At 40.3% G+C, this 12,328-nt stretch overlaps 1 protein-coding gene across 5 annotated transcripts in view; it reads right to left on the minus strand.

Moving 5' to 3' along the window:
- RYR3 (ryanodine receptor 3) overlaps window positions 1–12,328 on the minus strand; it is a 631,292-nt gene that overhangs the window by 308,847 nt on the left and 310,117 nt on the right. For all 5 annotated transcript variants that reach the window (XM_056134221.1, XM_056134222.1, XM_056134220.1 and 2 more), the window contains 2 exons: window positions 8,683–8,804; window positions 735–903 (listed from right to left, as the gene is read on the minus strand). In XM_056134221.1, coding sequence (XP_055990196.1) covers window positions 735–903; window positions 8,683–8,804 — 291 coding nt within the window. The remainder of the gene's footprint in view (window positions 1–734; window positions 904–8,682; window positions 8,805–12,328) is intronic.

Genomic DNA, 12,328 nt, shown 5'->3' on the forward strand with positions numbered 1-12,328 from the left:
CAAATCATTATGTCCAAGTTGTGGAGAAGGTACATGTGATGTCTAAGGTCACACAGAAGGAGAGATGAAGTCAGAACTTGGACAGGAGACTTAAGTTCCTAGCTATAGTGTTTCTCAGATAGCCAGACCCTATTGCTAGTGACTGAGAGCCTAACACCCTTAACATCCTTTCTATCTTTCAGTCCACTTTCTTGGACATTTATGATATAATATATATATGTATTTATTTATTTAGATTTGTGGGGTTGGGGGCGTGGGGTGGGGTCATGCCTGGTAGTGATTGGTGACAAGGTAGTACCAGGGATTGAACCCACGTCTCCAGCATGCAAATCATGTGTGTTAGGTCTTTGAGCCATCTCTTCAACATTTTGCACTTTTTTTAAAAACAAGTTTCCTAGGTAATGCTGATATGTTCCAAAATCTGGGAAGCATATCCAATGTCATGGCTTGAATCACTGAGATGGAATGAAAATGGATTTCATATACACTGAGGCTTTATAATACTATATGGTTTGAATGTGTCAGCATACACTGTACAATGTCACTGCTAACATGGCTTGAATGGCTGACAGAGAAGTTGGCTTGCAATTAATCCTTTTCTCCTTAGCTTCTCTTGTTCTCTGGCTCTTTCACAAGCATACGCATACCCAGAGACAAAGTGAAATTACAGCTGTAGAAATAACCTTGCTCTGAACACCAAGAAAACCTTCATTTTATCTTGTTTGTGGACTCACCTCTTCCTTGAAAAGATTCTGTCTGTTTTTGAGTGAGCGAAGTTTGTTCTGCTTGTCTTCATGCTGCATTTCCTCTTCCGGGGGCTGGAAGTAGGCGATTAGATCCTGTAGGGTCTGCAGGACCTCTTCTATTGGCAGACTGACAGGGGCTGCAGTGCGATTGTTTCCACTGAAAACAAGAACAGTATAACTCAGGCCCTTGGCCATTTGCAGGAGTACTTACAGGCAGGTGGCTCCTAGGCCCAGAGTCCCACCTGGCCCTCACTGAGCCCAATGAAAGGCTTCCTGAGTAGTACAGCACAACAAATCCTGGCTGAAGTTCACCAACCAGCAGAGCAATGAAAGGACATTATGATATGATTTTTCTGGGGGTTTTGTTTTGGAGCCACACTTCGTAATGCTCAGGGGTTACTCTTGTCTTTTCCCTCAGGGATCACTTCTGGTGGTGCTCAGGGGACCATATGAACTGCTTGGGATTGAATCTGGTGGGCTGCATGCAAGTCAAGTACCTTATCCACTGTACTATGTCTCTGGCCCTAATATGATATTAAAGCTACTACATAACTGAAGGGAAATTACTGCTTCTAGCCACCAGATATTTTTCTCTTCTAAAACATCACAGTTGAAGAAATGCAGGAATGTATGGTTCTTTCACACCATCACACCTTCCTGGAAGAGGTTAAATGCAAGGCTGGAATGTTTCTGTTACTGGCTCTCTCCTTCCCCAGTCTCCACCATCTCCTTTATCTCTTCCCAGATCTCTCTACCCCAGCTTTTCTCAACGTTTCTCTGAGTGTGTGGATATGTATGCTTCCCCATTCATTTGTATGTGTCCCCTTCACTCTTTATATGTGTCTCTATCCTTCTGACTCTCTGTGTGTGACCTCCTGCTCTCTGTTTCTCCTACACTACCTGTGTATTTGTCTCTGATCCTGTCATAATTCGGTCCTTGCCTGACAGAGAGACACAAACTTCCACAAATGTCACTATAAATCTTCATTTTCCTGACCCCTTGAGGGGTACACGGTTGATCATTTTTGAGGGAAAAGGCTAAAAGGAATAGACCCAGCCCCCAAGGGACTATACTCTTGGCCCTTGGGGATGGAGAACTGGTTGCCATTGATCAACCAATGTTGATCACATATGCAACAGTTTTCCTTGGTAGTCAATTTCCAGTGAGAAATTTCTTTATATTTTCAGTACACTCTCTGAGCATTCTCGGCTGCGACCTGTTATTGTCTAGTTCTCACCCTCAGAGAACCCAGCAGGCTACCAGAGTATCTTACCTGCATATATGCCTGACTGGGAACACCTGTAAAGGTGATTAGAGGCTGCCCCCAAAGCCTCCATCCCTCTCAGAGAGCCCGGCAAGTAACTGAGTGTATTCCACCCACACGGCAGAGACTGGCAAGCTACCCTTGGTGTACTCAATATGCCAAAAACAGTAACAATGATGGTCTTCATTCCCCTGACCCTAAAAGAGCCCCAATATACCATTGGGCTACACTAGCATGTGACAGGAGCGAATGGAGACGTTACTGGTGCCCACTCGAGTACATCGATGAACAACAGGGTGACAGTGATAGCGATTTTCAGTACACATGGTCATATATCAGTCTGGACACATGCTTGGAACAAAAAACAAACTCTGAAAACCTGAGTAGGTTATAAAATGCCATATAACTCCAATTTCATATTTTAAAAATATCATATACACTGACTCAAGAAGCACTTGCTGATGCAAAGACAGTGGGATGAGAATGCCATGAGGATATGAATTTTGGAAATGAATAGTAAAAAATCACTTCCCAATTCTAGATTCCATGAAGGCATTAACACATTCCCCCAACTACGTTTTCTTCATTGGCAGAGTTCCTCCCTTTCTCTCAACATTCTGGGGTTTACTAATGACACTGATACCAATTAGAAGTGCTGCTTAGGGGACGAGATGAAAGAGGAGATTTGCAGGTCTTTTTCTGGTTGGTGGTACAGTCTATTTAACCCCAAAATATTGGGTAACCAAAGACAGTCCTTGCCATTAGACATGTGGTATTTAGAGTGTCTAAGGTTTGGGGACGCAATTAAACACCTGGAATACAGGAAGGTGTAGTCTACGATTCTTAGTGGTTTAGTAGTCACAGTTTTGAGTTGTTGTTCTGAGGGTTCTCAATGCTGGATCACTTCTTTTCATCCAGACCTGTTAGTCTGGCGGGGGGACAGGAATACATACATGCTCGGATGCTTGAGTCAGAGATCAAATAGTCCCAGATGGAGAAGAAGCTCAGTCCACAGCGAACTGCAACTGGCCTCTCCCCCTTAGCCTCTTCTATGTCACTTTCCTACTGCATTCTCAAAACTTCGCCAAGTATTTCTCTGGTTAAATTCAGACCTCTGAATTCTGAATATTTATCAGACTATTACCACCACACAGTTTTAATGTATTGTTTCTATTCCAAGATTAAACCCAGGATAGTCAGACAGTGTTTCCTCTCTGGAAGAATTTCCCAGACTCCGTCCTCTCCCTTCGTGCTCCTTCATTTGTTCTTTTGGTGGCTCCTAGCAGCTCCAGAGAAGACAACAAGGCAGAACTGGGAATACGAGTCTTTCCTTCTCTCTTCCTTCAGTTTTCCTCCAGACAGCCACCTCCTCGCCCCTTCCGTCCCCATGTGTACGCAGTATGCAATGCCGTTTTCTCCAGAGATGGAAGAAAAAAATCTATTTCCAAATTACATTTTTTATCTTTCACTTCCCAGCTCTTGCAAAACTGAAGTATTATGCCTCTGGTAGTACCCCCTCACTTCTACCCCACAAACACACTGTTATGGGTTTACTTCTATTAATCCTCCCTTCTGCGAAAATATCCTGTGAGTGGAAGGATCAAGAATTGTCCTCTGCTTTGGTGGGAATGTCCACTGGTTCAGCCCTTCTGGAAAACAGTATGGACGATTCTCAAAAAATTAGAAATTGAGCTCCCATTTGACCCAGCAATACCACTCCTGGGAATATATCCCAGAGAGGCAAAAATGTATAGTCGAAGTGACATCTGCACTTGTTTGTTCATTGCAGCACTCTTTACAATAGCCAGAAACTGGAAGAATCCTGAATGCCCAAGAACAGATGACTGGTTAAAGAAACTTTGGTACATCTACACAATGGAGTACTATGTAGCTGTTAGAAAAGATGAAGTTATGAAATTTACATGCAAGTGGTACAATATGGAAAGTATCATGCTAAGCGAAATGAGTCAGAAAGAGAGGGATAGACATAGAAAGATTGCATTCATCTGGGGGATATAAAGTAACAAAGTATGAGATTAATACCCAAGAATAGCTGAGATCAGCACCAGGAGGATTACTCCATAACTTAGAGGCCAGCCGGGTATCCTAGAGGAAAGGGCAGCTCAGATAGAGAAGGGAGCACCAAATAAAGGATGTTTGGAGGATCCTCCCAGGAGGGGAGATGCATGTCGAAAGTACACTATGGACTGAACATGTTTGCCACTCAATGCCTCTTTTGCAGACCACAACACCCAAAAGGAGAGAGAGAACAGAGGGGATTGCCCTGCCACAGAGACAGGGGGGATGGGGGGATGGGGGTGGGAGGGATATTATCCATGGTGGTGGAAAATGGGTACTGGTGGAGGGATGGGTATCTGATCATTGTATAATTGAAACCAAAGCACAAAAAATTGTAAATCTACAACTTAAAAAAAAATAAAATAAAATAAAGGGAAAAAAAAAAGAATTGTCCTCTGCTGAGATATGACATTCCAGAAAGGGTAAGTGAGAGGCTAAGTAAATGTTCCACTTCACAAAGTAATACAATGGGACAAATTCATCCAATATTTTAAGACTCATAACAAATGGACCAAAAGCAGACAACAGATTTAGTAGCATGTATCTAAAAGCAACAATAAACTTGGAAAAATACAGGAGATCTATACTATTTCCAGCCTGAGGCTGTTCCTCTTTCCTCTCCTACTTTGATGGTAGAGTTCTACTGGGGTGGGGATGACCATATTCAGCAACCCACACCTGCTCACAGGACTGGATACCATCTCTAACTGAACCATAGACCTTGTGCAAGCAGAAAACACAATTCTGGACAGACTGAAAACAGCTTTAACTTGAATGTAGTCTTCAACTAGTATGCAATTCCACTAGCAAAAGGTGGCATGTCAGACTTGCCTCACAAATAATGCTAAAAGAAGTCTTTCAGGCTGAGAGAAAATCACACAAGAGAGTGACTGAAACCCACACAAATAAGCACTGGGAATGGGAATGATATAGGTAGGTAACTGTGAGAGACAGGTCAATAATTCTTCCTTAGGCATTTACACAAGGGAAACAAAACCAGCAAAAACTGTTCATGCTAACATCAACACAAGCATTACTGATAATGGAAAATAGAAACCTCATACTGTTCCACAACTAAAATAGTAGTACGGGGGGTCTGTATCACCCATTTTCTCTCTATAAGGATCTCTCTCTATCACATATATATGTATGTGTATACACACACACAGGTCATATTTATATACATCCACATGTGTATTTCTGTGCTCGCAGGAATACTCTTCAGCAATAAACATGAACTGCAGCAATAAATCATGACACTATTGTGTGTTAACGCAGAAATAAACTTCAAAAGTAGAATGCTAAGTAAAAATGCTAGATTTAAAGGAACATATATTGTATGATTCATTAATTTAATATATCAATATAGAAGACACTCGGTTGTTTAAGGATATGGGTGACAAGAAGCATAAATTTCAGTAGCTATTATGCATATTGGGGGTCAAGGAGGGTGTTCTAAAACTCATTTTTGGTGATGGCTGTACAGCTCTGTCAACTATTAAACTCCATTTAGTTGTACACTTTAAAGGACAAATGATATGATATGTAAATTATAACACACTACAAATGTTTAAAAATAATCTTCTCATTATCAGGCATGAAATTCTCACTGACTTTGTAGAAATATCAGCTTTAGTGAAATATAATTCATGTATCAGATACAATTATCATTATAAAGGGTAAAATTCAATGCTGGAATGAGTTTCAGTCTATTTATAGAATAGACTAAACCAGTTCTTCAACCATTTTCAGGGCTTTCTCATCAGCTCCCCACAAATTTCCCTACACAGGGAAGAATCCAAACAACTAATCTACTTTCTGTTTTTATACTTCACATAAGCGGAGTAGTACAATTCATGGTCTCTTGTTACTGGATACTTTCACTTAGCATGTTTTCAGGTCCATCCATGTCCACACTATCATGTATCTTTCATTCCCTTTTATGGACAAATAACATTCACATGTCTGGATAGTTTTCTTATTCATTTTTCCATGGACGTGTATTTCAGTTGTTTCGATATTTTGGCTAAAAAATGTTGCTTTGAATATCTATGTACAAGTTCTTATGTGGCATATAATTCTTAGTTGTACCTAGAAATTGGGCTGGAGCGATAGCACAGCGGGTAGGGCATTTGCCTTGCACGCAGTCAACATGGCCAACCCGAGTTCGATTCCTCTGCCCCTCTCGGAGAGCCCACCAAGCTACTGAGAGTATCTCGCCCGCACGCAAAGCCTGGCAAGCTACCCATGATGTATTCAATATGCCAAACACAGTAACAACAAAGTCTCACACTGGAGATGTTACTGGGCCTGCTCGAGCAAATCAATGAACAACGGGAGGACAGTGACAGTGACCTAGAAATTAAATTTCTAGATTACATGGCAACAATATGATTAACCTTTTGATTATGTATACTACCAGTAAAGATAATACCAGTAAACTACTTTTGGCCAAAGAATTGAAGAAAACACAATGCAACTGTTGGTCAGAGCTGTTTCTGAAGCTGGTGTTTAGATCCCATCTCAGAGATTCTGCTGCAATAATTTTGAGATGCCATCTGACCATCAAATTGTTAAACATTCCCCCAGATAAGGGGCCAGAGAGATAATATAGAGGATAAGGTGTTTGTCTTGCATGTGCTGGCCTGGGTTTGATCCCAGGCACCACATATGGTTACCCAAGCCAGCCAGGAGTGATCTCTGAGTACAGAACCAGGAGTAAGCCCTGAACACCACTGGGTATGGCCCACAAGCAAAACAAAAACAAAAAAATCCCCCCAGATGAAAGTAATATGTGGCCTTTATTTTAGGGCAACGGTTTGTAAATTTCAGCATATGTCAGCATTAACTACAAGAGCCTATCATTTGCTATTTTGGGGATACTATTCGGAGGTATCTGATTAGTAGGTCTAGATGAAAACAAATTCACTAGTGTGTTGGTCCAGGGAAACATTCTAAGAACCTTTAGAAGATCTCAGGGCAGGAAAATAGAAGCAACCTGAGCACCTGGGATAGTATAATTGCCTTTATTTAAATTGCTTTTCTACCTTTCAATATTACTTAAGGGATGAATGTCTATCTGAATTGAACTATTAGCTTTGTCTACATGTCCTCAAATACATCTGGATCAGCATTTCAAGAGGAAGAGAAGCAAATGTATACATTGTCCTCATTTCATGCAAATTTACACATATCATTTAAACTGCCTTGGTTCTAGGAATATTTTCCAGTGAGAGGGTTGGTTTGGAAGATGCAGTCATGTCTCACGTTTATAAGAGAATCCATTCCTCAAGATGACTAGTGGAAAGAATCCATAGAGTTCTATTTTGGCAACACTATTGAGGCTAAAGAGATTATGATTCGAGCAAATAGTTTAGTTACTTTTCTCACTTAAGTCTGCGACATAGTGGTAGGTAACCCATGGCTTTCAATGCAATGAAACTCTGCTTGGATTCAGTCCATAGCAACAATTCTGAACAGTGTGGAAAGCCTTTCTGAACACTGCAAAGGACATAAGAGTTCCTTTTTTCACTCTTAGTCTCTTCATCAACTATCAACTATCACAGTCCTCCCATTATTCATCGATTTGCTCGAGCGGGTCCAGTAACATCTCCATCGTGAGACTTATTGTTACTGTGTTTGGCATATTGAATACGTCACGGGTAGCTTGCCAGGCTTTGTGAGATACTCTCGGGAGCTTGTCAGGCTCTCCAAGAGGGGCGGAGGAATCGAAACTGGCTCAGCTGGGCTGGCTGCGTGCAAGGCAAACGCCCTACCTCTGTGCTATCGCTCCAGTCTCTTCATACACATTAGAAAAGAAATTATTTTTTTTATTGATTTTTGGTTTGGAGACTAGATCTGGTGATGTGCAGGGGTTGACTCCTGACTCTGTGCTCAGGAACCAATCTGAGTGTGTTTGGGGGACCATATGAATACGAGGGATCGAACTCAGTTTGACCACGTGCAAGTCAAGAAACTTACACACTTTACCATCTCTCCAGTTCTACAAAAGAAATTTAAAGAACTCTAGTTCAGTGGTTTTCAGTCATTATACGCCAGGAAACCAACATTGGTCCAGGGTAAATGATTAAAAACTACTGTTCTAACCTCTCTCAATTCAATTTTCATAAGTGTTTTCATGAGTGCCCATGATACCAATCTGAATAACCATCAAGGCTCTGACATCTGTTGGGCAATGGATGAAGCTAGTGGGAGGTCACTTGTTGAGAAATAAGTTCCAGCTCCAAGATTCAGCTTGTTTTTTTGTTGGTGTTCATTTGTTGGCACTAATTTCTTGAAAACACCCTTAATACTGATTGGGACTGGGCATGTAAAATTGGGGAGCCACCAAGTACAAACTGACAGGTCAAGCGGACTGGAGCTCACAGGTACTTTATATTTTTATTTTATTTTTTTCTTTGCTTTTTGGGTCACACCTGGTGATGCACAGGGGTTACTCCTGGCTCTGCACTAAGCAATTACTCCTGGTGGTGCTCAGGGGACCATATGGGATGCTTGGAATCAAACCTGGGTTGGCAACATGCAAGGCAAACATCCTACCCACTGTGCTATCACTCCAGCCCCACAGGTACCTTATAAACTGGCTGAATAAGGCAGTTGTGTTCCGGATGATTCGAGCAGCCTGGGACTCTTCCCGTTGGCACCTCTGCAGTGTCAATCCATCATCCATGTGGCCTTCTTGATGGAGTATGACCTGTCCACAATGCAAGGACACTGGGTCACACATTATTCTGTATCTGAGTAGTCAACATTTCTTGTAGTATTAAGCTCATTCTTCTCCTTCCCTAGATCATGGTCTCTTGGACCATTTCAAAAAAATGACATTAAAAAGGTTATTGTGCCCACACACCCTATTACTGACATATGAATCATTCCCGAGGCCTGGTTCTTTGATGAAAATGAAATTTTATGTCTCACTATAGTGCAAGTTACAGTAAATTCATGGAGCCTAGATGGCCAATTTGAAAGGGTGAAAACATACTTAATAATATTTTTTTCTCTTAAAATGAACACTAAAATTTACCCTTGGGATGGTAAAAGTCACTTTGCTCAGAGTTGTTTCCTCCAGAGATAAATTGAGGAAGACAGACAAATCAAAGCAAAAACCTCTACGAGGATCAGGTTGAAACTTCTTGAACTGTGAGGCAACTGTACTGCATCAGCCAACTGTGGAAGTAGGGAAATTAATCAAGGTGGTAGCTGTACTGCTCTTGCACTTCCCCAGCTTCTTGGGAAAGTTACTTATTTTCTTTACTTCAACATTACAAACTACCAGCACATGTATTTATCTTAGAGGGTTGTTTAGAACAGTAGTTTCCAACCACCAGTTATTGGACTGATGACAGGACATAGAAATTTCCTGCTGTTCAGCAAAAGAAGTTGCTGCTGCTTACCACACAAGGTATGCCTGAATCTTGTAGTACTAATATTATAAATTTTGATATACATATATACATAAAAAAGGTAAAGGTAAAGGTAAAGGCCCTCCCGTTGATCGTCGATTTGCTCGAGCGGGCCCAGTAACGTCTCCATTGGAGACTTTGTTGTTACTGTGTCTGGCATATCGAATACTCTCGGTAGCTTGCCGGGCTCTCCGAGAGGGGCGGAGGAATCGAACTCGGGTCGGCCATGTTGGCCGCTTGTAAGGCGAACGCCCTACCCGCTGTGCTATCGCTCCAGCCCCTACATATATACATATTGTATTGTAATATTTTCTTCTCTCTTTGTTCGGAAAACATTCCTATTTCCTTTCACCATTTCATGGACGAAAATAGTTGATACCACTGGCATATTAGATGATTTACAGAGAATTGTTCTAAGAGTAATGAATTCAATGAATTTAAGTATGTGAGTATAATTAAAGAATGTTTTTTATGTGTTACTGATATACTATTGAGCTTAGATCAGATAAATGTATGCTACACATACTTATTAATCACCAGTGACACCACAATACAATATTGGGAGGTAGAGAACAAGTTTTGATGTGGAGATCAGTGTTTTGGTTTTAGTTTTTCTTCTTCCAAAGGACTAAGTTTGTGTGGATGTTAACTAGGCTGGTTTGACAGTGGTACAAGTAGTGTACACATTCTTATTTAAGTTTCTTGTATTATTTCCTCTTGGCATAAGTGAAGGGAACCATTTATAGGTTCTGGGGAGGGCAATACACTAGTTACTCTAAATAAAAAATGAAACAAGTCATTCCACAAATTATCTTTAGGATACAGTGCTTTTTTGGTTTTGTTTTTTGCACTCATTTTAGAACCAACTTAATTTTCATAAACTTAATTTTCATAACTTGTTTTTTGTTTTGGGACACACCCAGCAGTGATCAGGCCTTAGTCCTGGCTCTTAGTTCAGAGATTACTTCTGGTGATCTCAGAGGGACCATGGGGTGCCAAGATTCGAACTTGGGTTGACTGGATGCAAGGCAAATGCCATACCCCCTGTACTATTTATCACTGAGGCCCCTAATAACTTAATTTTAATAAAGAAAACAACATTTCTTCACATATCTTTTTAACATGAAAATATATAAAATGTATTATTTGGTCCCCAAAAGGTATATTCTGATGTAATGAATTCACAGAGAAAATATAACACTGACTTAAAAATTCTATGCTCATTTTTGAAAAGGTGCATCTCTTCTATATATTTTATTAGCACAAAATGTCCTTTGAATTCACCAGACATTCTAAATTGTTACTTTATCATAACCTCTCAGAAACTAATCAACAATGATGCATTCAGATTTTGCAATACATTCCTATTAGATTTACTTCTGTCTTTACCTAAGTTCTCTGATCACCAATGAAGAAAACCAGAGGTTTTATTTGTTCAGAAAATCCCTTCAAAGTGGCCAGCAAAAGAAAGAAGAAAGCAAAGAGAAACTTGGGGAAAGGCAGCCTATGTTATGCCCTACTGATGGTTGTATCCAGTTCCTAAAGTCCTTTTCCTAGGAGGAATCCCATAACTTGGAGAAGAAGCCTGTGATAGGACAGGGAGAAAGGATGCTTCCTTTATTATGAGTTATTTTTTTTAGCAGGCTTTGATATTAGTTCCCAATTGGGTTTTCTAGGTTCCTGTTCTGTTTCATAAAATACATACTAGGAGAATTAGACAGTCTTTGCATTTTTAGAGGGAATCTAAACTTTAGAGGGAGCTCTTCACAATATGGAGCAGACAAATTTTGTCAAGGGAGGGCTTGAGAAAATCTCAATTTTATAAGTTTGTTCTAGCAGTTAAAGGAACGTATGTATAATCTCTGGTCTTGGTGAGAAAGTCAGGGACAGGCACAACAATAAACTGAAATCTCTCCTAATTGATAGGGTTTCATGCCACCTGGACTTAATGCCATTATCACAGAGTCTCTTTACTCTCTTTAAATAGCATCCCATACTCTCTTTCAATAGCATCATTACCTTCATAGACATAAGTTGCAGAGTCTCCAAGTGGAATTATCATACTTTATAGATGACTAAAATTTCTTTTGGTGGGCTTGGAATAGTAGATGATGGGATATGGTATCTTGCTTAAGTTTGCCCTTACTGCCATGAGGTATCCCTTACTCCTGGGGGACAACCCTTCTGAGATAAATTGACAGCCTATTATATTTTTAAAGGATGTTCCATCTGGAGAGGTCTTGAACCCTAACCACCATGTCACTAGTCCTGTCATCTGGTCTACATCTCTGCTCTGCCTCTCTCTGTCAGATGTACCTTTTTTATCTTAAAATTCCATCCAAGGACAGCTTAAGATCTAGGGAAAGTACATATAGAATTGCAGATTCATATTTCTAAAGTTTCCTTTACCATGGACTCTTGGCCCCTTTAGTCTCAAGAAACTTGACCAATCTTCAAACTATCACAAGTCTCCACTTCTTATGCTGAACTCAGCAAATACTCTCATGGGAGAGGGGAGACTAAGGTCACCATACTGCACCTGCATTCTGTTTGTCATTGTTCTGTGGGTTAAATTGCTAAAATCTTTAAATGGTGGTGGTTGGTGTTTTTTTTTATTTTATATGACTTATAATTGCCAAGGAATGGTTGGGCTCATCTAAATTAGTCTGTGTGGTATACATTTTTTTACTATGTTTTTACTTCTTTGTGATTCTTTTCTTTTATTGGTATTTTCCAAGTATGTTTTGTTTTAAATTTTACACAAAAGCCACATAATATGACTTGGTATCAAAGTCTTTATTTAAAAAAACCAGCA

Source organism: Sorex fumeus, unplaced genomic scaffold (assembly GCF_029834395.1).
Source record: "Sorex fumeus unplaced genomic scaffold, SorFum_2.1 ptg000098l, whole genome shotgun sequence".
Lineage (NCBI taxonomy): Eukaryota > Metazoa > Chordata > Mammalia > Eulipotyphla > Soricidae > Sorex > Sorex fumeus.